The sequence below is a fragment of the Crocodylus siamensis genome, chromosome 6, assembly GCF_052110815.1.
Source record: "Crocodylus siamensis isolate JL-2025a chromosome 6, ASM5211081v1, whole genome shotgun sequence".
In the NCBI taxonomy this organism is placed as follows: Eukaryota; Metazoa; Chordata; order Crocodylia; family Crocodylidae; genus Crocodylus; species Crocodylus siamensis.
Window position 1 is genome coordinate 28,073,319 of NC_143400.1, and position 21,646 is coordinate 28,094,964.

The window sequence follows — 21,646 nt, forward strand, 5'->3', positions numbered from 1 at the left end:
ACCCGGAAGTGGAAGTTGCGGTGGGTGCTGGGAAGGGAGGAACCGGCAGCGGAAGCGGTGGGTGGGCTGGGTCCGGGCCCAGAGCCCCCCCTTCTCCCCACGTCCCCCCGCGCCCGGAGCCTCCGCCGACACCCGCTAGCAGCCGCAGCCGCCGGGCGGGATGGTGAGGGGCGGGGGTGAGGGGCACCGCTGTGGGGGGTTGCGGGGCGGAAGTGGGGGACACCTCTGAGGGGGGCTGTGGGTCGGGAGTGAGGACACCACTGTGCAGGGCTGTGGGATGGGAGTGGGGGCACCACTACGGGGGGCTGTGGGGCAGGAGTGGGGGGCATCTCTGTGGGGCAGGAGTGGGGGGCATTGGGTGGGGAAGATCTCTCTTGTGTCCATGTGTCCGTCCCGCAGGTGAGCACGGCCTTAGCGCCTCTCTCGGCACTCACAGCGCCAGCACCAGGCTCCACAGGGGCCACGTCCACGTTGTTGCCTTCACCCTCGTCCTCGCTGTCGCGGTGGTGGTGTCCGGCAGGGCCCTGGCGCCCGGCCTGTCCAGGGGGGGCTGCCGCAGGAGCCGGCACTGGTGCAGGGGACGCAGCAGCGGGGGCAGTGGGGGCATCATGAACGGCGAGGCTGCGGGCCCTGGCCCCTCAGTCCCGGCCCCCTTGGCTCTGCCCCCGCCCTCATCGCCAGGCTGGCGGGACTTTTGTGAAGCTCATGCCCGCGCTGCTGCCATGGACTTCGCCCGGCGCTTCCGCGCCTTTGTGGCTGAGAATCCGCGCTTTGCTGCCCCGGGGGCTGAGGCCGCTTTCTCCCGCCGCTATGCCCAGAGCTTTCTGGAGCACTTCCAGGCTGAGCTGCGCGGGGCCGAGGTGCCTCCCTCTGGTGACCCTGCCGAGACCTGCAGCGACTCGTCGCCGGGGGAGCTGGCGCCCACCTCTGGGCTCTCCAGCAGCCAGTCACGCAGCTCCGAGGATGTCTCCGCAGCATCCGGCGTCCCCCCACCCAGCACCAAGCCCAAGCTGAAGAAGCGCTTCTCACTGCGCAGCGTGGGGCGCTCTGTGCGGGGCAGCATGCGCGGCATTCTGCAGTGGCGCAGCGCTCCTGACACCCCCCCGCCAACAGCAGCCAGGAGCCCCGAGGACGGGGGCGCTGGTGGCAGCAACACAAACTCAAACTCCTCGGGTGGGGCAGAGGGGGAGCGCTGGACCCACCGCTTCGAGCGGCTGAGGCTAGGACGGGCTGCCCCTGCGCTGGGTAACAGCCCTGCTGCCCCCATGCCCACCGTGCGCCGCGAGGGACTGCTCAACTACATTGTGGCTGACGACGGGGCCGGGGCGGGGGCCGGGGGGCGCCCCCCACGCTGGCAGAGGTGCCGGCTGCTGCTACGGCAGGCAGGCAAGGGCGAGGGGGAGGGCTTCCTGCTGGAGTTCTTCGTGCCTCCAAAGGTGAGGGGCCAAGTAAGGGCTGTGGGTTGGGAGTGAGGGGCACTGCTGTGGGAGGTTAGGGGGCTGTGGGTCAGGAGTGAGGGGCACTACCAGTACTTGGATTCCCAGGTTCTTTTGGTGGTAGGCTCCCCTCTCTCTCAGCCCTTGGGGCTGTGGGGCCGCCCATGCTGATCTCTCTCTGTCCCTACAGTCGACTAAGCCACGGGTGAGCATCCCTTGCAGTGCTGTGATGGCTGCCCGTGCCACCACATCCCTTGAGATGCCTGACCGGGAGAACACCTTTGTGCTAGAGGTAGCTGGGGGTCCTGTGTGGGGGCTTTGTGGGTAAGGCCTGGGGGCACCATGGGGCATGGAGGGTGACCCCAGGGGGCAGTGGAGGTTAGGGGTTACAGTCTGACCCCTACGTGCCCCCTGTGGCAGGCAGGGCTGGCAGGCGAGTTTATCCTTGAAACCGTGGATGCGCTGCAGATGCGCTCATGGCTTGTCGACATCCAGGACTGCCTCAGCTCCAGGTGAGCGCTATAGCCCCAGCCCCTCAGACCCTCCTGGGCCTGCTGACCCATTTTAGTTCCTATTCCAGTTCCTGACACTTTGTTCCCTTTGATTTTTCCAAGAACTTCCTGCACTCCCCAGGTTTCTCCTGGCCCTTCTTTCCCCCCACCCATACCACCAGACTCTTGCACAGGTCTTGGCATCCTTTCTGGTGCTGGGGCCATGCTGGGTGGGTGGGAGTCTTATGCACATAGATGCGTCCATGCTCACAACCGTGTCCTCTCTGCAGGGAGGAGATGGGCAGTGCAGACCCCCCATTCCTCAACCACCACACAGGGGGGCTGCCCAGCCGGGACCCTCCCCTGGTGCCCAGCGATAGCAGCGAGCAGCTGTCACAGGGTGAGTACGTGCCCTCCGGTCCCAGCAGTGCCTCTTACTTTTGTCCTGTGGCCCCTCAGAGCCATGCTTCTCATTCCCAACCCACAGAACCCCCTTTCAGCAGCACTTTTCATTTTGAATCAACAGTCTTCCTCAGTGATGTCTCTCACTTCTAACTTGCAGCCCTCCAGTGCTATTTCTTGGAGTGTCATGGGGGGTTACATGTGGGCACTCTTCTTGTCCACCCACAGGTGCCTACGGGGGTCTGTCTGATCGCCCCTCAGCCTCCATGTCCCCAGGCTCTGTTGCCGCCTCCTGCTTCGGCTCCCTTGAGCTGCTGCCTCCTGAGCTACCCCCCCGCGTTCCGCTCGACGAGCTGCCCCCTCTGCCCCCCCCTGGGCTGCCTCATAGCGATGCCTCTGATGCCACAGGTGCCAGGCCTGGGGATGACTTCTGGGGGGTGAACATGGCTGTGGGGGCTCCTGGGGGCTGAGACCTGCTTGAGGGCATAGGCGGGGGTTTGCATGGCATTGCACGTTGGGGTGGGATGTGTGACCATAGATGTATTTCAGGGGGAGGCGGAGTCTCTGAGCCACTGGTTGGGGGTGGGGATGTGTTGGGTCATGCTGTGGGGTCTCTGTGGCTGTGGGAGGCGGGGGGGGTAGGGGGTTGGGAACGCTACTGGGGGTACTGGTAGATGCAGCAAGCCCCTCCCATTGTGACCTTTCTCATTTCCCTAGGACCGTTCCTGTTCCAGGGGGAGCCGGACCCAGGGGGGCTGGGGGAGGGGCCGGGGGGGGAGGGGGAGCATGGGCTGGGCGAGCATCCCTGGTTCCATGGGACGCTGTCACGGCTGCGGGCAGCGCAGCTGGTGCTGGCGGGCGGTGCCGGTGCCCACGGCGTCTTCCTGGTGCGGCAGAGCGAGACGCGGCGTGGGGAGTTCGTGCTCACCTTTAACTTCCAGGGCAAAGCCAAGGTGAGGCCCTACAGGCCCGCATGGGGTCCTGAGAGGCTGGGCTGGGCTAGGGGACGCTGGGTGATTTCTGAGGGAGTGGGGGGCATATGAGGCTACCAGACATGGTGGCTGAGCGTGCTGTCCCCCCCACTCCCCCCACCCCCACAGCACCTACGGCTGTCGCTGACGGAGGAGGGGCAGTGCCGTGTGCAGCACTTGTGGTTCCAGACAGTGTTCGACATGCTGGAACACTTCCGTGTGCACCCCATCCCCTTAGAGTCGGGCGGCGCTGCCGATGTCACTCTTGTCAGCTATGTCGTGGCTGCCCAGCGCCCCCATGGTGAGATACTGAGGACCCCCCTCGTACCCCGCCTTGTCCTCCCGCAACAGCCAGGCCAGGGACCTCCCTCACTCCCCCAGCCCTTCGCCATGGGGTGCAGGGACATGGGGACTCACCTGTGTGCATGTGTGGACACGTGACTGGGTAAACGTGTTTGTGTGTGGTCTGAGCCATGCCTGTACTGGCGTGTGCGTGAACGCATGTGAGCTTGGTTGCAGGTGCTTGTACGTGCACACGTGTAGGTATGTGCATTTTTACATAAGTGTGGGAATATGTAAGTGCAGTGGGATGCACATGTGTATGTTGAGACATGGGTGTTGCAGGTGGCAGACACATAGGGTTTTTTTTGCAGGTGCATGCATGCGTGTGCCTGGATTTGTGGGCGTTTGTGGGTACAGAGGCACATGTGTCCGTGGATATGCAGATTCTTGCATGTGCACACGTGCTGTGGGACGCATGTTTGGATTTACGTGTGCTCCTATACGGAGGAACACATACAGACTCCCACGTCTGCATGTCCATATAGGTGGTTGGTGTTCCTGGACACATGCTCGACTGGGAGCCTGCGTGCATGGAGCTATGCATATCTGGATGCTGGTCTGTTGGTTGGTGCGTGGAGATGTGCCTGCATGCAAAGCTATGTGCTTGCTGCACGTGTACGGACACTTCTGTGCCATGGTCCTGTGCCCCCTCTGCTCCACTCTGGGTTGGGTGGAGCTGGACTCCCTGTGCTGTTGCCCTATGTCCGTCCCATCTCTCATGGCCCTGTTTATTTGTGTCCCACCCCCTGCCCCCTCCCCGCTGCAGGCAGGGACCGGTCTGGCAGCCGCACCGCAGAGCCCCCTCCCCCGCTGAGCCCCGGCCACCCTGCCACCGCCACGGGTGACTGCGTGTAAGTGGGGGGCCAGTGGGGCGGGTGGGGGGCCGGGGGCGTGAGTGACTGCGAGACTGAGCCATCGCCATCCCCACGGGGCCGGGGGGGGCCATCACCCCCGCTTACTGCCCCACTCTGTCTCTGCAGAGCCGAACACCTCCCATAGCCCCCCCCTGGCTGCCGCCGCCCACCCACCCATCTCCCACTGCTGCCGACCCCAGGCGCCCGGATGAGGAGGATGACGATGAGGAGGAAGATGCGGGGGATGGGGCCGAGGGTGCCTGGGCTCGGGCTGTGCACAACCAGTACGCCTTCGTCTGATGCACCACAGCCCCCACTGCTGTGGGACCCCTCTTTTGCCCCAGGCTCTCCCACCTCCCTATTTCCCCCACAAGCACGTGGCCCCCTGGCTGTGGGCCTGGGGCCCTGATGCACTACAAAGGGGCTGAGAGTTGCCCCCATAAGGGAAAGGGGTGGCCCCGGTCCCCATCACCAAATACACAGAGCCACTGACTGCGTTGTGCCACCCACGGCCCTCTGGACTGTGACCTCTGACCCCAGCCCCTGGTCATGGGAATGGGCCTCCCCAGCACTATTTATGTTTCCCTCTGTCAGATCAGATCAGTTCAGGAAAAGAGAGTGGCATGTTTCATGAGGCCCCACTACAGGCAGACATGGCGCCTAGGCTGTGTGCACACCTGTAGGGACCACTGGCACCAGGTGCGTGGGAGACACATGCGCACATGGAGCCCAGGGGCCGGGGACATGCACACGTACCTATGTCTGCATTGAATGCAGCTGTCTGGCACCAATGCATGTCAAACCAGTGTGTAGAAACTCGGTGTCTCATGCACACTTGTAGAATCAAGGTGTTTGCAAGACGCACATGTGCAACCTGCACAGCAGGGGGGGACATGCATGCATGGAGACCAAGGGTCTTATACACACATGCATCTGGGTTCATACGTATGTGACAGACACACGTACAACACAGGTGTGTGACCCGTGTACAGAGCATGGGTTCTGGGGATGTATGTGGGCACACTCTCAAGTGTAGGCACAGATAGCACCTGGGCTGGGCAGAGCACAGGCATCCAGGCCATGGGCAGCTGCTCACACATATGCACAGATCCCAGGCCTCTGGGCCAGGCACATGCAGATACATGACCCCAGGCATCTGGGACACGGGGCTGCACTGGGCTTCCTGGCATATGCTTGGCTCTTCATGGGATTTATTTTTCTATTGTGGAGAAGCCCCCAGGTCCCACTTATGGCCCCAGACACCCCCCTCCCAGGGCTGTGGTGTGTGTGGGGGGGGATGCAGGGTCTGTCTACCTGTGACCAAGGCCCCCCTCTCCCCTGTAAAGAAGCAGCAAACCCCACTGGGGGGAAAAAAAAAAAAAAAGAGAAAAAGGCCCCCAAATGGGCAGAAAACATAAAAACCAGATGAAAAAATCCTGAAGTCTCCATTCTGGTCTGTTTGGGGCAGGGGCAGCCAGATGCCTGGGTTCTCTGGAGGCAGGGGGGAGGTTCCCTGCAAGAGCAGTGGGGGTGGGTCTCCCAGATGCCTGTCCTCTTGGAGGGCAGCAGGGGCTAATGGTGAGGGTAGTGGGGGACCAGACACCTGGGTTCCTGGGGAGGGTAGTGGGTACTAAGGGGGGTGGGCAGGGAGGCCAGATACCTGGGTTCTCTGCCCAGGGGGGGTTCTGGGCAGTGCCCCCCTGCATGGCTGTGATCCAGGTTAGTGGCTGAGAGGGGCAGGAGGGACCCAGGCATCCGAGGCGGTGGGAGCTGGGTCTGTGTGTCCGTCCACGTTGGGCCCTAATCCGGGGCAGCAGCTGCCTCCCGGCCCCCCCCCCCCCGAAGTTATTTTGGGCCCAGGCGCTGGTGGGCCCTTATAGGGTAAACTGGAGCCCTGGAGGGGAGAACCCAGGCGCCCGGGCCCCCTGCCCCAGGGAACCTAGGTGTCCAGGACCCCCAGCCCCTGTTGGCCCCACCCCCCAACTCCTCTCTCAGATCCCAGGCATCCAGGCTGCATCCCCCACCTCACTCCCCCCTTCACAGACACGAGCTGCCCCTTCCCCCTTCCTCTAGACCTGGGAATCCCCCCCGCATGGGCTTCCCCCGTGACCTTGAGTGACCCCGATGGGAGTGGAGGCAGGGGCCAGGACATGTCAGCTGATGCCTCGGGTGTGGGGGTCAGGTGAGGACAGGCTGAGCCCCCCTGGACACCTGGGTTCTCCAGGGTGGTGGGGGGCTGTAAGCGTTGGATGCCTGGGGTGAGTGGTATGGGGGCTAGGAGCCCTGACACCTGCGTCCAACCCAACCAGCCTGGAGTTGAGCTGCCGGCAGGGGACCCTGAAGGGGCGTGACCCCCCCACCCCTGCGCCCAGGGTGGCAGAGGGAGCAGGCTCCTGGCAAACTCAGGCAGCGCCAGGTCAGGTCTGGGGCGACCCTGGGCCAGGGTGGGGGGTGTTTCCCTGTTTCTCCCCCCTCCCGGACGCTTGGGTTCCATCCTGTACTCGTTGGGGGGGGCGGAGGGGGGATGCTGGCGGTTGCGGCGCCCGTAACTGGATCCGCGGCATCAGCAGGGATTTAGTGTCCGGGCGCCGTGGGCAGCTGGGCAGGATCTGGTGTCCAGGCCGAGCTGGGGGGGGGAAGGGGGGTGGCAGTGTCTCAAGGAGCTGCTGGTGCTGGGGGGGGGGGGGGGCAGGGAACCTAGGCATCTGAGCCCCCTCCCAGAACTGGTGGAGAGCCCAGGCGTCCGGGTTAACCCAGCGGTGATTTCTGCGGGTGAAGAAGATGCTGCATTGAAGCTGGAGGGGCAGAGGGGGAGCTGGGTTCTCGGGGCAGAGAGCGAGGCCTTGGCGTGAGAGGAGATGGGGCTGGGCCTGGATACCTGGGTTCTCCTGGCGGGGCAGGGAGCCCAGATGCCTGGGTTTTGTGGGAGAGGATTCGAGGTCCTGGGGGGCAGGAGTGGGGGGATCCCCAGACTCCTGGGCTCCCTGGGAAAGCTGCTGGGGTCTCCGGACGAGAGCAGAGGGGGTCCCGGATGCCTGGGTCCCTGGGCAGGGTAGGGGGGGCCTAGTGGGCACTAGCCAGGTGGGCTCCCGGACGCCTGGGTCTCGTGGGCCGGCGGGGTAGGGCCAAGCTCCTGCGCCCATGTGTCCAGGGCCAGAAATAGCGGGTGGGGGCGGGCCCTGGGTGCGAGGGGTTGAGTGACACTGGGGCCTGGAGCCCCCCCGCCCCCCTCCCCTCTGCGCCCCCGAGTCAGCGGAATGCTGGTGTGATGTCAGCGGGCTCCGCCCAATGTGGGCCGGGGGCACCACACGCCTCATAAGGGTGAGGGGCCAGGCCGGCTGGGCGGGTGCGGATGCGGGTGGCGGCGGCTGGTGCTGGGGTGGGACGCGGCCATGGACAACGCGCACGCCAAGACGGTGGAGGAATGCCTGGCCTACTTTGGCGTCAGTGAGGCCACTGGCCTCTCACCCGAGCAGGTCAAGCGCAGCTTGGAGAAGTATGGCCCTAACGGTGAGCCAGCGCCATGGGGGCGGCACAGCGGCAGGGTATGGTGGGCACATGGGCAGATGGGTGCTGTTGCGTGGGCAGTGTGGAGCAGGCTGGACTGGGGCGGATGGCAGCAGCTGGGCAAGTGTCCAGTGGGGCGGGGAGGGCCAGCGGGCCGGGTGGGGTGCAAGGCCGGATGGCTGCATGCTGTGTGGGTATTGGGGGAGGTGGGTGCAGGTGGCTGAAGGCCCTGGCTGTGGCGGGGGGGCTCTGAGATGCAGGGGGTGCATCTGGGGGGCAGAGAGACCGAGCCCAGTGAGGCAGATACGTCATGTGTGGATGGATGTGTAGACAGACGGGCAGGCGGGTGGATGGACGTTGCAGTCAGGTGGGTGGAGGGCATGGCAGGGACAAGGACGGCTAGAGGGATGGACAGATGGATAAGCAGGGGCCATAAGGGTCAGGCACTGTTGGTAGCTGGTGGGGGGAGATCGGGTGTGGAACAGACGGACAGGCGGCATGGGGGTCGGGAGCTGGAGCCATAGGTGCGTGGATGGGGGCATAGATGGAGGGATGGACGGACAGACACATGGGGAGATGTGTATGTGCGGAAAGGGCGTACGAGGATGGACGGATATACAGACAGATGCTGCGACAGGGCGCGGGGGGGCGGTGTACAGGAGAGGTGGGTAAGACCGGGGCCCACAGACTGGAGGGTGACGGACGGACAGCTGGGCATGCACCCCACATGTGGAGGGCTGTGGTGGCCAGACAGACGGGCCAGCAGAGGGATGAGTGCGGACAGGCAGGCAGATGAATGAGAGGATGGATAGATGGACAGACCCAGCAGACAGCCGGACAGACAGAGGCTGAAGTGTGGAGGGAGAGACAGGTGCCCGGTGGGCCCGGGGCAGTGGCAGACAGATGTGCGAGGGGCCGCAGGCTGGACTCACCCGTTTTCTCCCCCCAAACACACTTGTCCGTGTCGGTGCCCACAGAGCTGCCAGCGGAGGAAGGTGAGTCCCGGCCCCTATCCCCTTCCTTCCTGCCCCCTCCTCCACAGGGCAGGGGCTGGGAGCTGACCCTTGACCCCAGGCCCTTGACCCCTGACCTGTGACCCGGCCAGGCAAGTCCATCTGGGAGCTGGTGGTGGAGCAGTTTGAGGACCTGCTGGTGCGGATCCTGCTGCTGGCAGCCTGCATCTCCTTTGTGAGTCTGGGGTCCCTGGCGGCAAAACGGGGGTTGCAAGGGGGCTATAGGGCGCACAGGAAGCTAGGGAGGTTTTGGGGGACACAAGGTGGGTCACAGGAGTGTAGAGAGGTATGGGGGGGTGTCACGGGCCATAGGGGTTATGGGTCATAGGGGGGTCACGGGAGCCACAGGGGGTCACACAGGTTGTGGGGGTCACGAGGCAAAGGGGTTAATGTTTTTGTAGCACAGGATGTGGCTGTCAGGGGGGTGGGAGCCCGGGCCAGCCGTGGGGCCTGGCAGGTGAGGGGGGGCCTGAGCTGGGCCCTTGGGTTCGTGGCTGGGATGGGAGTGGGGGGTGCCAGCAGGGCCCGGTCCTGGACGCCTGGGTTCCCGGGCTCCCGTCCTTTGCAGTGACCTTCCCCGGCAGCGTCTTGCTCGCTGGCATCTGGGCCAGCGTCTCCGGTGTCGGCAGCTGCCGGGGGCCAAGGCGGGGGGCCCGAGCATCTTGACATTTGCTGGGGCCGGGACAGGTGGCCCCCCCACCTCGCGTGTGAGCCGGCCTGAAACCCGACCTGCTGCCTGCGGCGGGGGCAGCTGGGAGCCCCCACGCCTGGCTTCGCTGGAGGGAGACTTGGGGGGGGATGGGGCCTGGATGCCCGGGTTCCCTGGGGGCAGCGTGGCCTGGCGGCTTGGAGCAGGGGCTGCTGGGAGGCCAGCTCTTTGGGATCTTCGGGGGGGGGGAGTGCAGGTGCAGGTGGGAGCCTCCGGGTGCCTGGGTTCCCTGGCCTGGGGGGATGGCTAGGGGTCTAACCCCCTTCCCTGCCTTTTCCCGCGGCAGGTGCTGGCCTGGTTTGAAGAGGGGGAGGAGACTGTCACAGCCTTTGTGGAGCCCTTTGTCATCCTCCTCATCCTCATCGCCAATGCCGTCGTTGGTGTCTGGCAGGTAACGCTGCATCCCTAGCCTCGATTTATCCATCCCCAGAGCTGGGTGCATCCTTTGTTCCTGACCTCGACTTACCCATCCCCAGAGCTGGGTGCATCCTGTGTCCCCATCCCTGCCCTCCCTGCTGCCCCTCCCCCCCCCAAGCTGGGTGGGTTTTGTGTCCCCAGCCCCAACACCCCTCCAATGCTTGTGAGCATAGGCCCGAGCGCCATCTGTTCGTCTGCCTGGCAGGAGCGCAACGCGGAGAATGCCATCGAGGCGCTGAAGGAGTACGAGCCCGAGATGGGCAAGGTGTACCGCTCCGACCGCAAGTCTGTGCAGCGCATCAAGGCCCGGGAGATGGTGCCTGGCGACATCACTGAGGTGGCCGGTGAGCCTGACCAGCCCTGGGCCCTGCGGGGGGGGGGCAGGGGGTGGTCCCGGGTGCCCAGGTCTGAGCTGCACCCACCCCTGGGGAAGGGGGTTGATGTGGGGGATGCAGAGCCCAGGCGCCTGGGTTCCCGGGGCTGAGGGAGCTGGGAAGCTGTGCCGGACGCCTGGGTTCTCTGGGAGCAGAGCCGCCCCCCTGGCTTGTTTACGCCTGACCCGGCCTGCCCTGACCCAGGGGTTGGGGGGGCGGGGACTGGGAACAGGCTGTGCTGGGCCAGGCTGGGAGATCCCCTTGCAGCAGGAACAGGTGTTGCACCCCCCCCACCCCCAGCATTACAAGGCTGGGAGTGACCCCCCTGTCAGCTGTGACCTCGGCAGCTCCTTGAGCAGCCAGGACTGCCTTGTAGGTCGGCCCCCCCGCCTGCCACAATGTGCTGAGACAGCCTTGGGGGGGAGGGGACGACACTTAATGCCCTGGTCGGGGGGCGGGGTCACAGAACCCAGGAGTCCTGGCCTTGGGTTTTGGCCTGAGACCCAGGAGTCCCGGGCAGGCTGCCCCCCACCTGCTGAGACCTCCCACCCCAGCTGGCCTCCTGGTGGCTGCACCTTGTGCTGCACCTCCCTGGATGGATGGGAGGGGGGTGGTGGGTGCCGGGAGAGTTGAGGTCCTCCCAACACCCGCCTGGCTCTCACGCCCCATGTCTGTCTGTCTGTCTGTCTGTGCAGTGGGGGACAAGGTCCCAGCCGACATCCGCATCCTCGCCATCAAGTCGACCACCCTCCGCGTTGACCAGTCCATTCTCACCGGTACCCGGGGGGCATGGCCAGGGCGGGTGGGGGGCTCTGTGTGGCAGGGAGCGCATATGTGTGTGTGTATGTGCATGGAACAGTGAGTGTGCAATGGTGTGCAAACGGTGCATGCATGCAAGCCGAGCACACGTCAGAACAGTGTGCGTGCAGGCAGTGTGCGTGCGTGCGTATGTGTGTTGGTGCACACCTGTTCAGGGGAGAGTCTGTGTGTGTGTACGTGAAGGCAAGAGGATGCTTGCACGTGTGCGTGCATGTTCTTGTCTGTTTTGCCCCTTTCTTTCCCACAGGCATGATTAAGCCTTTCTGGTTCCCTCCCCCTTCCCCACTGCAGGTGAGTCTGTGTCCGTGATCAAGCACACGGAACCTGTCCCTGACCCCCGCGCTGTCAACCAGGACAAGAAGAACATGCTCTTCTCAGTGAGATGACTAGGGGCTACGGGGGGGCTGCGGTGGGGCAGGGGGGTGGGAAGTGCAGCAGGGCACTGGGGGCTGTGGGGGGCTGCTGGGGGCTGTGCAGAAGCAGAGCAGCTGCAGGGACCGTGCTGTGATGCCCTGCTCCCCGCATGGTGGCAGGGCACGAACATTGGGGCAGGCAAGGCCGTGGGCATCGTGGTGGCGACAGGCGTGAACACAGAGATTGGGAAGATTCGGGACGAGATGGCGGCAACAGAGCAGGAGAAGACGCCACTGCAGCAGAAGCTGGATGAGTTCGGAGAGCAGCTGTCCAAGGTCATCTCGCTCATCTGTGTAGCTGTCTGGCTCATCAACATTGGCCACTTCAATGATCCTGTGCACGGCGGCTCCTGGATCCGCGGTGCCATCTACTACTTCAAGATTGCCGTGGCCCTGGCCGTGGCTGCCATCCCTGAGGGTACATGTCCCCCTGCCCCCACCAGCAACCCTGGCCCCCCTGCCCAGGCTCCTGGTTGACCCCCCTGCCCCCCCTAGGGCTGCCGGCTGTGATCACCACGTGCTTGGCACTGGGCACACGCCGCATGGCCAAGAAGAACGCGATCGTGCGCAGCCTGCCCTCCGTGGAGACGCTCGGCTGCACCTCCGTCATCTGCTCTGACAAGACTGGCACCCTCACCACCAACCAGATGTCTGTCTGCAAGGTACCCGGGACACTCCTTGGGACCCCCCCACACCCACCACCATCTAGATGTCCATCTGCAAGGTACCCCAGGATCCCCAGGCCCCCCTTAGGAGCTCCCACCCCTGCACCCCCCGACACCCACCACCAACCTGCAAGGTACCCCAGGACCCACATTCAGAGCCCCCCACCCCCTGCACACCCCCCATGTGTCCCTCTGCAAGGTACCCAGGACCCCCCAGAGTGTCGTTGCCCCCCCAAGCCCCCCTCCAGTGTCCCCCTAGCCAACCCTGGCACCCTCAACACCCACCAACTGTCCGCGTGCAAGGTACCTGCAGCCCCAACCAGATGTCTGTGTGCAAGGTGTGGGGACCCCAAGGACCCCTGCCCCCCCCCCCGGTATGTGGCTCCCCACCCCCTCAGGGACCCTGCAGTGCCCTGGTGCTGGTGCGTGAGGCACTGGGGACCTGCGGGGTCAGTGCTCACCTGTCTCCTTGGCCCTGCAGATGTTTGTGCTGGACAAGGTAGAGGGGGACGTCTGCGCCCTCAATGAGTTCTCCATCACCGGCTCCACCTATGCCCCTGAGGGGGAAGTGTGAGTGACCCCACTGTGACCTCCAACCCCGGCTGTGACCTCTGACCCTCGCAGCATGCTCCTCTATGAACCCTTTTCCTGGGCACTCTCTCACTCCAGCCCTCCCTCAACCGTTTACCCCCTGCTCTGAGCATGCCGTGCTTTGAACGCCTCTTCCGGGCACGCCCTGCCCCTACTGCTGAAATGACGTCTGACCCCATCTCCAGAATGCCCTGCTTGGCACCCACCTTCCTGACACCCCCGTGACCCTTGGCATGTGGCTTTCGACTTCCCACTAGGCCCAGCTCTAGGTATCCCTGGAGCTCTGCTGCTCCCCCTGCAATGACCTTTGACCCCTCCTACTCCCAGCATGTCATGCTCTGAGGCCTTTCTCCCAGGCATCCCTGAGCCTGTGCCCTTTCCCCTACCATGACCTTTGACCCCCCCCTCCCAGCATGCCTGGCTTTCTGTCTCTCCAGGCTGAAGAATGACAAGCAGGTGCGGGCCGGGCAGTACGACGGGCTGGTGGAGCTGGCCACCATCTGCGCCCTCTGCAATGACTCCTCTCTTGACTTCAATGAGGTGCAGCCCCTGACCCCTGCCCTGACACCCTGGCCCAACCCCTCCATCTGGCACCAGCCCTGCCTGCGGTGGTGACCCCTGACCCACCTAGCCTTAACCCTGGCCCCTTTGCTCTGCCCTGGGGTGGTGACCTCTGACCCCTGCCTTCTCCTCTAACGCTGACCCCTGTGACCTCTGGCCTGGCTGTGACTCCCGACCCTTGACCCCACAGTCAAAGGGGGTGTATGAGAAGGTGGGGGAGGCGACGGAGACTGCTCTGACCTGCCTGGTGGAGAAGATGAACGTTTTCAACACCGACGTGCGTGGCCTCTCCAAGGTGGAGCGCGCCATGGCCTGCAATTCCGTGAGTGTCGGGGCCCCCCTGGGCCCCCCAGATCTCCCCAGACCCAACAGACCCCGCATCAACTCCTGCACCCGCTGTGAAAGTCCCTGCAGTTTTGGGGGGTCTATGGATGCTGCTGCAGGGGGTGTGAGCCCCATGAGCCCCCCTGTAGGTTGTGGGGGGTAAACCCATGGCCCGCCCTGTGGTTTCGGGTGCACTGTGGATGCCTCGTGGGCTGGGGCCATGGGTGCGTGAACGCACTGCTTCTGCGCAGGTGATCAAGCAGCTGATGAAGAAGGAGTTCACAATGGAGTTCTCCCGTGACCGCAAATCCATGTCTGTTTACTGCACCCCTGCCAAGGCCTCGCGTGCCGCCGTTGGCAACAAGATGTTCATCAAGGTGCACGTGCTGGAGATATTTGGGGGTGGGGGAGGGATTTCCTTCTGTTCCCATGGCAACCACCAGACCCCCGCTCCCCATGCCATGTCCCATCCCAAGTGATGGAGATAGGGGTAGCCCCTCTTCCTCCCATGGTGACCATTACCCCTGGGTACCACTGATCCCTCCCTACAAGGGTTGGAAGTGGGGGGTTCTCATCCTGTTCCCATGGTGATCAATGGACCAGTGTCTGGGTGCAGTGACCCCCCTCCCCCCAAGTGATAGGGTTGGGGGCAGCTGGCACTGGGGTGGGCCCAGGGAATCCTGGCAGCCATTCCTGGCTACCCCCCGATATAGGGAGCTCCTGAGGGGGTGATCGACCGGTGCAACTATGTGCGCGTGGGGACGACACGGGTGCCGCTGACACCAGTGGTGAAGGACAAGATCATGGGTGTGATCAAGGAGTGGGGGACGGGCCGTGACACGCTGCGCTGCCTGGCCCTGGCCACCCGCGACACCCCCCCCAAGCGTGAGGACATGGTGCTCGAGGACTCCGCCAAGTTCATTGAGTATGAGGTCAGCTTCACAGCCCTGAGGAGATCGGGACTTGGGGAGTCTTGAAGGCCCTGGGAGACATAGGGGGGTATCGAAGGACCTGGGGGAGGTGGATTTGGGGGCCCCTAAAGCCCTTGGGGGAGGAGAAGTCTGGGTTGCCTGGCTGGGATTTAGGAGCAGGGGCAGGGGTCAAAGTGCCCCTTGAACTGGTAGACATGATGTTTGCAGGCTGGGGTGAGGGTTGGGGTCAGGGATCAGAGGTCAGGCCGCCCCCTCAACTCCCCACCCCGCATAGGTGGACCTGACGTTCGTGGGCTGCGTGGGGATGCTGGACCCACCGCGCAAGGAGGTGATGGGCTCAATTGAGCTGTGCCGCGATGCCGGCATCCGTGTCATCATGATCACGGGTGACAACAAGGGCACAGCCATTGCCATATGCCGCCGCATCGGTATCTTCACTGAGGAGGAGGAGGTGACGGGCCGTGCCTACACGGGCCGCGAATTTGATGACCTGCCGCCAGCTGAGCAGCGGGAGGCCTGCCGCCGCGCCTGCTGCTTTGCCCGTGTTGAACCCACCCACAAGTCCAAGATTGTCGAGTTCCTGCAGTCATTCGACGAGATCACTGCCATGGTGCGGGGTGCTGAGTGTGGGGGTACAGGTTGTGGGGGCGCGGTGCTGCGGGTATAGAGGGGTGCTGCCCTGGGGGTCGCTTGGGGTGGAACCTAGTGGGGGTGCTGCCCAGGGCACACTGGGTCCTGCCTCACACTGCGCCCCCTGGACAGACAGGGGATGGGGTGAACGATGCGCCGGCGCTGAAGAAAGCGGAGATTGGCATTGCCATGGGCTCAGGCACAGCCGTGGCCAAGACGGCTTCGGAGATGGTACTGGCAGACGACAACTTCTCCACCATTGTGGCGGCGGTGGAGGAGGGCCGTGCCATCTACAACAATATGAAACAGTTCATCCGCTACCTCATTTCCTCCAACGTGGGAGAGGTTGTCTGGTGAGTGCTCCCAGGGCTGCACATGAACCCCTGGTATCTGGGGTGCTATCACTCACAGAGAACCCAGGGGTCTGGGACCCCCAGCCCAGCCCAGCCCAGCCCTGCCCCTACCCTGCCTGGGCCCGGCTGACCTGTCTGTCTGTCCATGCGCGGCAGTATCTTCTTGACGGCGGCGCTGGGGCTGCCTGAGGCGCTGATCCCGGTGCAGCTGCTGTGGGTGAACCTGGTGACCGATGGGCTCCCGGCCACTGCCCTCGGCTTCAACCCGCCTGACCTGGACATCATGGACAAGCCGCCACGCAGCCCCAAGGAGCCGCTTATTAGTGGCTGGCTCTTCTTCCGCTACCTCGCCATTGGAGGTGAGCTTCGTAGCATGGGAGGGCACACGTGGTGCCAGCACTTATCCTGAGATATGCCTCCGTCATGGTGCGGGCAGACACGCATGTGATGCTGGCACTTCCCCAGGATACAGCTCCACCACAATGCACTGGGGACTTGCGCAGCGTCAGATTTTACCCTGGGGGGGATCTCATTCATGTCATGGCGCGGACACGCAGCCTCAGCTGCAACACCAGCACTCAGCCACGCCTCTTTTCTTGTGCCCCCTCCCGCAGGCTACGTGGGTGCTGCGACTGTGGGTGCAGCTGCCTGGTGGTTCATGTATGCTGATGACGGTCCGGGGGTCACCTACCACCAGCTGGTGTGTGCCAGGGGCTGGGGGTCCTTGCAGGGCAGACTTGGGGGGGCCCCTGGCTGCTGGGGGGAGGTGGGACACTGTGGGGTTGTGGGGGTCTGGGCCAGGCAGCCTCTGATCCCCCCCTTTGCCCCCCCCAGTCTCACTTCATGCAGTGCACACAGCACAATGTGGACTTTGAGGGCTTGGAGTGTGAGATCTTCGAGTCCCCTGTGCCCATGACCATGGCCTTGTCCGTGCTGGTCACCATCGAGATGTGCAATGCCCTCAACAGGCAAGGATGGACTGACCCCTGACCCTCCATCCCACTCCCTGACCCTGAGTCCTGACCCCTGTCTCCCTCCTCAGCCTGTCTGAGAACCAGTCACTGGTGCGGATGCCGCCCTGGGTGAACATCTGGCTCATGGGCTCCATCTGCCTCTCCATGTCCCTGCACTTTGTCATCCTCTACGTCGAACCCCTCCCCGTGAGTCCTGGGGGAACGGGGGGTAGGGAGCGGAACTGCCTTTACCCCAGGGCATTTTCTTCTGCAGTGGATCTGACCCACCTTATGTTGGGGGCACACACACAGGCCCCTTTGGGTAGTGACAGCGCCTGGCCAGCAAGGAGGGAAGGGGGGCACTGGTGTGCATGGAGCAGAATGGGTTAATTCACCCTGAGGTTGAACCTAGGGGAGTGGACCCACTGGAGGCATGGCCCTACCCTGGGTGGAGCAGACACACATGGGTGGGGGGTATCTCAACCTGGGATAGAGGGCACACTTGGGTGGGAGGGGGAGTCATTGCTGACCTTGACATGTAGTGACTGCAGTGTAGTGGGTGTGTGGCGTCACCCCAGGGCGGGGCAGTGAGCATGTGTGTCTGGAACACTTTAACCCGGGGGACCTTCACATGGACTCGGCAGCAGGCTGGCGGGGCCTGGGGGGGGTCTGGGAGCCCAACCCTGACCCCCTGTCCCCGACCCCCACCCCAGATGATCTTCAAGCTCACGCCACTGGACCTGCCGCACTGGCTGATGGTGCTGAAGATTTCCATCCCCGTTATCCTCCTCGATGAGGCTCTGAAGTTCGTCGCCCGCAACTACCTAGAGGGTGAGAACCCCTGTTCCTACGCTCCACGGGACCCCCTAAAACCAACCCTGCACTAACCATCTCCTGCCCTCTTATCTCTCCCCCCTCACACACCCATCCAGGGCCCTGCGGCAGCCTGGATGCCTGGGTTCTCTGCCCAGTGCCTGGCAGGGCGGGGGGGTTAGAGCAGCCTGGATTGTCTGCCCACTCTCCTCCCCATGCCAGGAGTGGGGTCTGCGCCTGGGAGCTAGATGCCTGGGTCCTCACCTCAGCACTAGGAGGGGAATAGGGGGTGTTGGTACAGGGGGGGAGGGGGCAGTAGTGCTTGGGCCCCTGTAGGTTTGAGGATGGGGAGGGGGTCTGATGAATTGGACCTGGGGGGTGGGTGGGACTGGGAGCCCAGACAGAGTTCCTACCTGTTCCTGTCCGCCCTGCCATCCACCCTTGATGGGTTTCATGTTCCTTCCATCTGTCCGTCCGTCTGTCCTTTGATGGATGGATCTGTCTGTCCATTGATCCATCCATCCATTCATCCATCCATGCCTCCCTGCACAGGCCCCGGGACATCCCATGAACCCTGCCCCCCTGCACCCTCCTGTTTCCATTAACTCTTTCTTGTCCTTTCCCTTTGTAGCGTAACTTCCTCCTCCCCCCTCCATCTCCTTGGTCCCGTCTCACAGGTACCTGCCCCGCACTGCCCCCCTGCCCTGCTGGCTGCTTGTCGGCTCTGCGTCCTTTGTCCTGCGCGGCTGCCCCTGGGGAGTGGCTGGGAGCTGGGGGTGGCCTTCACCTGGCTCAGCCCCACAGGAACAGCACCCGTCGGGCCGGACTGGCCATGCTGTTTTGGCTTCCTTCGCCCGTGTCCATCCCCAGCTACGATGGGAGTCCCAGCTTGGGGGCCCAGCACTTTTCCTCCCCTGCAGCAGCACCCCCTGCCTGCTGTCCTGGGGAGGAGCAGCCCAGTTCCCTCCGGCCGCCCCCCTGGGGGTTCACCTCCCTCAGCCCTCTGTGGCCCTCAAGTCTGGACCCTGGACTCCTCTGCTCTGTGCCCTTGGCTGACTCCTTGGTGCTTTGTTCTGGTGCCTTGTGGGGTCAGTGCAGTCCCTGCAGCCCAGCCTCTGGCAGCAGCAGGGATGGGCTAGGAGGAGGGCGTTGACCCAGGTTTTTTGTGACCTGTTCCCTCCTCATGCCCCCTCCCCAGCCCCACAGTTTCTGGGTCTGAGACCCCTCCACCCCTGGCCTCCTGGGAGCTGGAAGCAGCTGCACCCTCTTGGTTTGGTCCTGCCTGCACGAAGCTGCAGCCTGCACCTTTTCTAGTCTGCCACAGCCTGCAGCTGCGCCTGGCTGGGCCCCAGCTCTGGGCCCCGATCCTGTGCCTCGGGGAGATCTGGCAAGGCGGGCTGCTGCGGCACTGCCCCACAGACAGGCCAGGGCAGGGCCAGACTCCTTTGTGTCTCAAGCCCCTTTTGAATGCTGATGGCTGTCTCTGCCTGCAGTGGCACGGAGCTTGGCCTGTGCCAGAGCAGAGCCCAGCACCGCGGGCTCATGGGCTTCTCCCTGTTCCCTGCGGCTGCTGCTCTGCTGCAGCTGCTGCCTCTGGCTTTGCTCCAGGCTCTTGGTGGGTGGGGGGATCCCGGGGGCTGGGCCTTTGCCCTGCAAGGTGGGGTGTGAGGGAGGAGGCCGGGCCTGGGCTTTACCCTTTTAGGTGGGGGGTGATGAGGGGATCCCAGGGGCTGGCCTTTGCCCTGCCAGGTGAGGGATCCTGGGGGCTGGGCCTTGGGGGGGAGGGGGGCTGGGCTCTGCACCTGCTCTGCACTTTCTGGGGCTGGTGCTGCCTCCCTGCTCCATGTCTCATGGCCCCTTCTCCCCCCCACAGTGGACGCAGAGGAGATGAAAAGACGGCGGCAGTGATGCTGTGGGCAGCTGTGGGAGCAGAGACGACATCCGCAGTTTTCCTCCCCTGCCCCATCTCCTTGCCACTACCCCCCTTCCCATCCTCCACCCCCTGCCACTGCCCCCCCCCTTCTGTCCTCCAGCCCCTGCCCCCCATCCCTGGCCCGGTTCTCCAGCCCCTGCTCTCTGGTCACATCCCCCGATGCCCCTCTCCCGCCACGCCCCTGGCTTCCTGCCCTGGGAGGGATATGGGGGGAAGGGGGGGCGGGGGTTACCAGCTCATTTCGCTTCTGTACATTTCCGGGCTCTTTCGTCTTTCCCCTCCGCTGCCCCAGTCTCAGCCCCAGCCCCCCCCGGGTGTTTTCCTGTCTCTTTCTTTTTTTAACTGCAAAGCCGGGCCCGGGGTGGGGCCGCCCCCGGAACGGGGTTTGCGGGGGCACGACCGGGACGGAGACTCGCAGAGACTGGTCTGCGCTGCTTATTTATTGACAATAAAAGATCCGAAAAGCCTCAAGGCCGCCGCCGTGTGTGCACGTGTCCGCCGCCCCGGAGACACCCGCGAGAACGGGCCGGAATCCCAGACTCCAGTTTCCATTGGCCGTCTTCCACCAGCGGGGATTGGTTGGGAGGGCCGCGTGGGTGGGGACAGAGCTGGCTTGCCCTTCTCTCTGATTGGCTGATGGTTGACGGCCGGGTCCAGGAGCGCGTGCTCCTTTCTCACCTTCTGATTGGCTGCCAAGGAGCGGTGGGAGACGTTCGCTGCGACTGGCTGGTGGCCGGCCGGAGAAGACGCTAGCCCTCGCCTCACGTTGATTGGCTGGTGCCAGGGCTGCGCTTCGATTGGTCAGGCGGCGGGGCCCCACCCACAGGGGCTTTCTAAAGCGCTGGGCGCCAACGGAGGTAGCTGGAGCGTTCTGTTTTGTGATTGGCTGCCTGCCTGCACGCTCTGCCCTGATTGGTCCGAATAGGATCCGCGTTGCCTGGCCTGGGGGGCACGTGGAAGTTTGCGTGGAAAAGCGCTTATTTTGTGTAAGGACTTGGGATCCTTTTCTCGGGGAGTCTGGCACGTGGTTTTTTTTACTGGAGAGCTGGTCACGTTGTGCGGGGGTTTCGTCGGAACTATCCGGGGACGCACGGCTGTGTCGGGAGAGTCCTCGGCTGATTTGGGAACCTTTTTCTGGAAATGTGTGAAAATGTGTGTTTTTTTGTGGAAAACTGGTAAGCTTGTGTGGTGATACAGGAACTTATTTTGGAAATACGGCGGTTCTGCGTGCAGAAGTGGTGATATAGGAACTGTTTGTGGAAACGTGAGGTAACATGGTGTGGGGGTGAAGATTGTAGCCGGGTTGGCCTAAGGATGGGGGCAGACAAGGCTCTTTGGGGGAATCTGACATCTGTTATTAGACTAACCTAAATAGTTGGAAAAAAAAACTCTTAGCAAAAAATCTTGCTAAGAAAATTTTTCCCCCAACTATTTAAGTTGGTCTCATAAAAGACGTCAGATTCACTCAAAGACCCTTGTCTGTAACACGGTGTGGTAATTTTAGGGTGGTTTAGGAACTGTTTTGTGTGACTGGTGTGTTGTGGAAGCTGTGGAAAATTGTGAGGTGATTGGGTAAGCGTATGGTTATGTTGTGTGAGGGAAATTGCATGGTGATTTGGAAACACATTTTTGCAGGAATGTCTGCAGAAAAGTGATATTTGTTTGGCGAATTGGGAACTCTTAGTGGAAATATGTTGGGTCGGCCCATCCACTGCGGCGTGCTTTAACGGTGCATGCATTTTCACTTGCGTTCAACTGTCTAACATGGATCTGCTCTTTCTTGTAGGGACTCCTCATGCACCGGCATGTCAGTAAGGAGCTGCAGCATGACCGAAGCGGGGCTTGGGGTAAAAGGGCCCCCAGGAGGTGTTGTGTGTGCAGTGGATAACTCTAGGCACTCAGGTGGCTGTGCAGGGCCTGCAGCAGTCCCTTGGAAACAGCCAAGTCACCACGGGTGACAGGTGAGTATGTGCTTCTGCTTTGGCAGGGTCAGCAGACGGCATGCACCAGCAGTTGCCCTTCCCCTGTCCTGCTCCTATGGTACCACCTCCAGTGACTGCAGCTCTTGCCTCTAACTGCTGGTAGCAGCCTCCAAAAGTAATGGCCTGCCCCTTCGCTCACAGGATCCTGGGGGCCCAGACCC

At 63.3% G+C, this 21,646-nt stretch overlaps 2 protein-coding genes across 5 annotated transcripts; both read left to right on the forward strand.

Annotated features, from left to right (window-relative positions):
* The first annotated feature begins 10 nt into the window (after positions 1–10).
* On the forward strand, positions 11–5,932 carry SH2B1 (SH2B adaptor protein 1). 4 transcript variants are annotated; one of them, XM_090051714.1, is made up of 11 exons: positions 11–163; positions 400–1,436; positions 1,627–1,728; positions 1,857–1,948; positions 2,218–2,327; positions 2,558–2,737; positions 3,047–3,282; positions 3,430–3,601; positions 4,128–4,210; positions 4,409–4,493; positions 4,623–5,932. In XM_090051714.1, exons 2-10 carry the CDS (start codon positions 609–611, stop codon positions 4,454–4,456), a joined length of 1,851 nt encoding a protein of 616 aa, XP_089907840.1. In that variant the 5' UTR covers positions 11–163; positions 400–608; the 3' UTR covers positions 4,457–4,493; positions 4,623–5,932. The 4 variants fall into 4 exon arrangements, with proteins under 4 accessions (XP_089907840.1, XP_089907843.1, XP_089907844.1 ...); XM_090051716.1 differs by lacking the exon at positions 4,128–4,210 and having other exon boundaries at positions 12–163; XM_090051717.1 differs by lacking the exons at positions 4,128–4,210; positions 4,409–4,493.
* A 1,891-nt stretch (positions 5,933–7,823) lies between these two features.
* On the forward strand, positions 7,824–19,974 carry ATP2A1 (ATPase sarcoplasmic/endoplasmic reticulum Ca2+ transporting 1). The gene is made up of 23 exons (XM_090056258.1): positions 7,824–8,006; positions 8,981–8,998; positions 9,109–9,191; positions 10,012–10,116; positions 10,348–10,486; positions 11,212–11,292; positions 11,627–11,712; positions 11,869–12,166; positions 12,244–12,410; positions 12,895–12,983; positions 13,442–13,544; positions 13,756–13,887; positions 14,141–14,266; positions 14,603–14,821; positions 15,096–15,431; positions 15,584–15,804; positions 15,961–16,163; positions 16,419–16,504; positions 16,639–16,772; positions 16,847–16,964; positions 17,471–17,588; positions 18,202–18,247; positions 19,444–19,974. Exons 1-22 carry the CDS (start codon positions 7,889–7,891, stop codon positions 18,204–18,206), a joined length of 2,985 nt encoding a protein of 994 aa, XP_089912384.1. The 5' UTR covers positions 7,824–7,888; the 3' UTR covers positions 18,207–18,247; positions 19,444–19,974.
* The last annotated feature ends 1,672 nt before the right edge of the window (positions 19,975–21,646 follow it).

Excerpts from the sequence above, each read along its gene's own strand:
- SH2B1 (XM_090051714.1), top strand. The coding sequence starts at position 609 with ATGAACGGCGAGGCTGCGGGCCCTGGCCCCTCAGTCCCGGCCCCCTTG. Across the intron at positions 1,949-2,217 it reads CAGGACTGCCTCAGCTCCAG|GGAGGAGATGGGCAGTGCAG; the intron begins GTGAGCGCTATA and ends TCCTCTCTGCAG. Across the intron at positions 3,602-4,127 it reads GGCTGCCCAGCGCCCCCATG|GTGGTTGGTGTTCCTGGACA; the intron begins GTGAGATACTGA and ends ATGTCCATATAG.
- ATP2A1 (XM_090056258.1), top strand. The coding sequence starts at position 7,889 with ATGGACAACGCGCACGCCAAGACGGTGGAGGAATGCCTGGCCTACTTT. Across the intron at positions 15,805-15,960 it reads AACGTGGGAGAGGTTGTCTG|TATCTTCTTGACGGCGGCGC; the intron begins GTGAGTGCTCCC and ends CATGCGCGGCAG. Across the intron at positions 16,505-16,638 it reads GGGTCACCTACCACCAGCTG|TCTCACTTCATGCAGTGCAC; the intron begins GTGTGTGCCAGG and ends TGCCCCCCCCAG.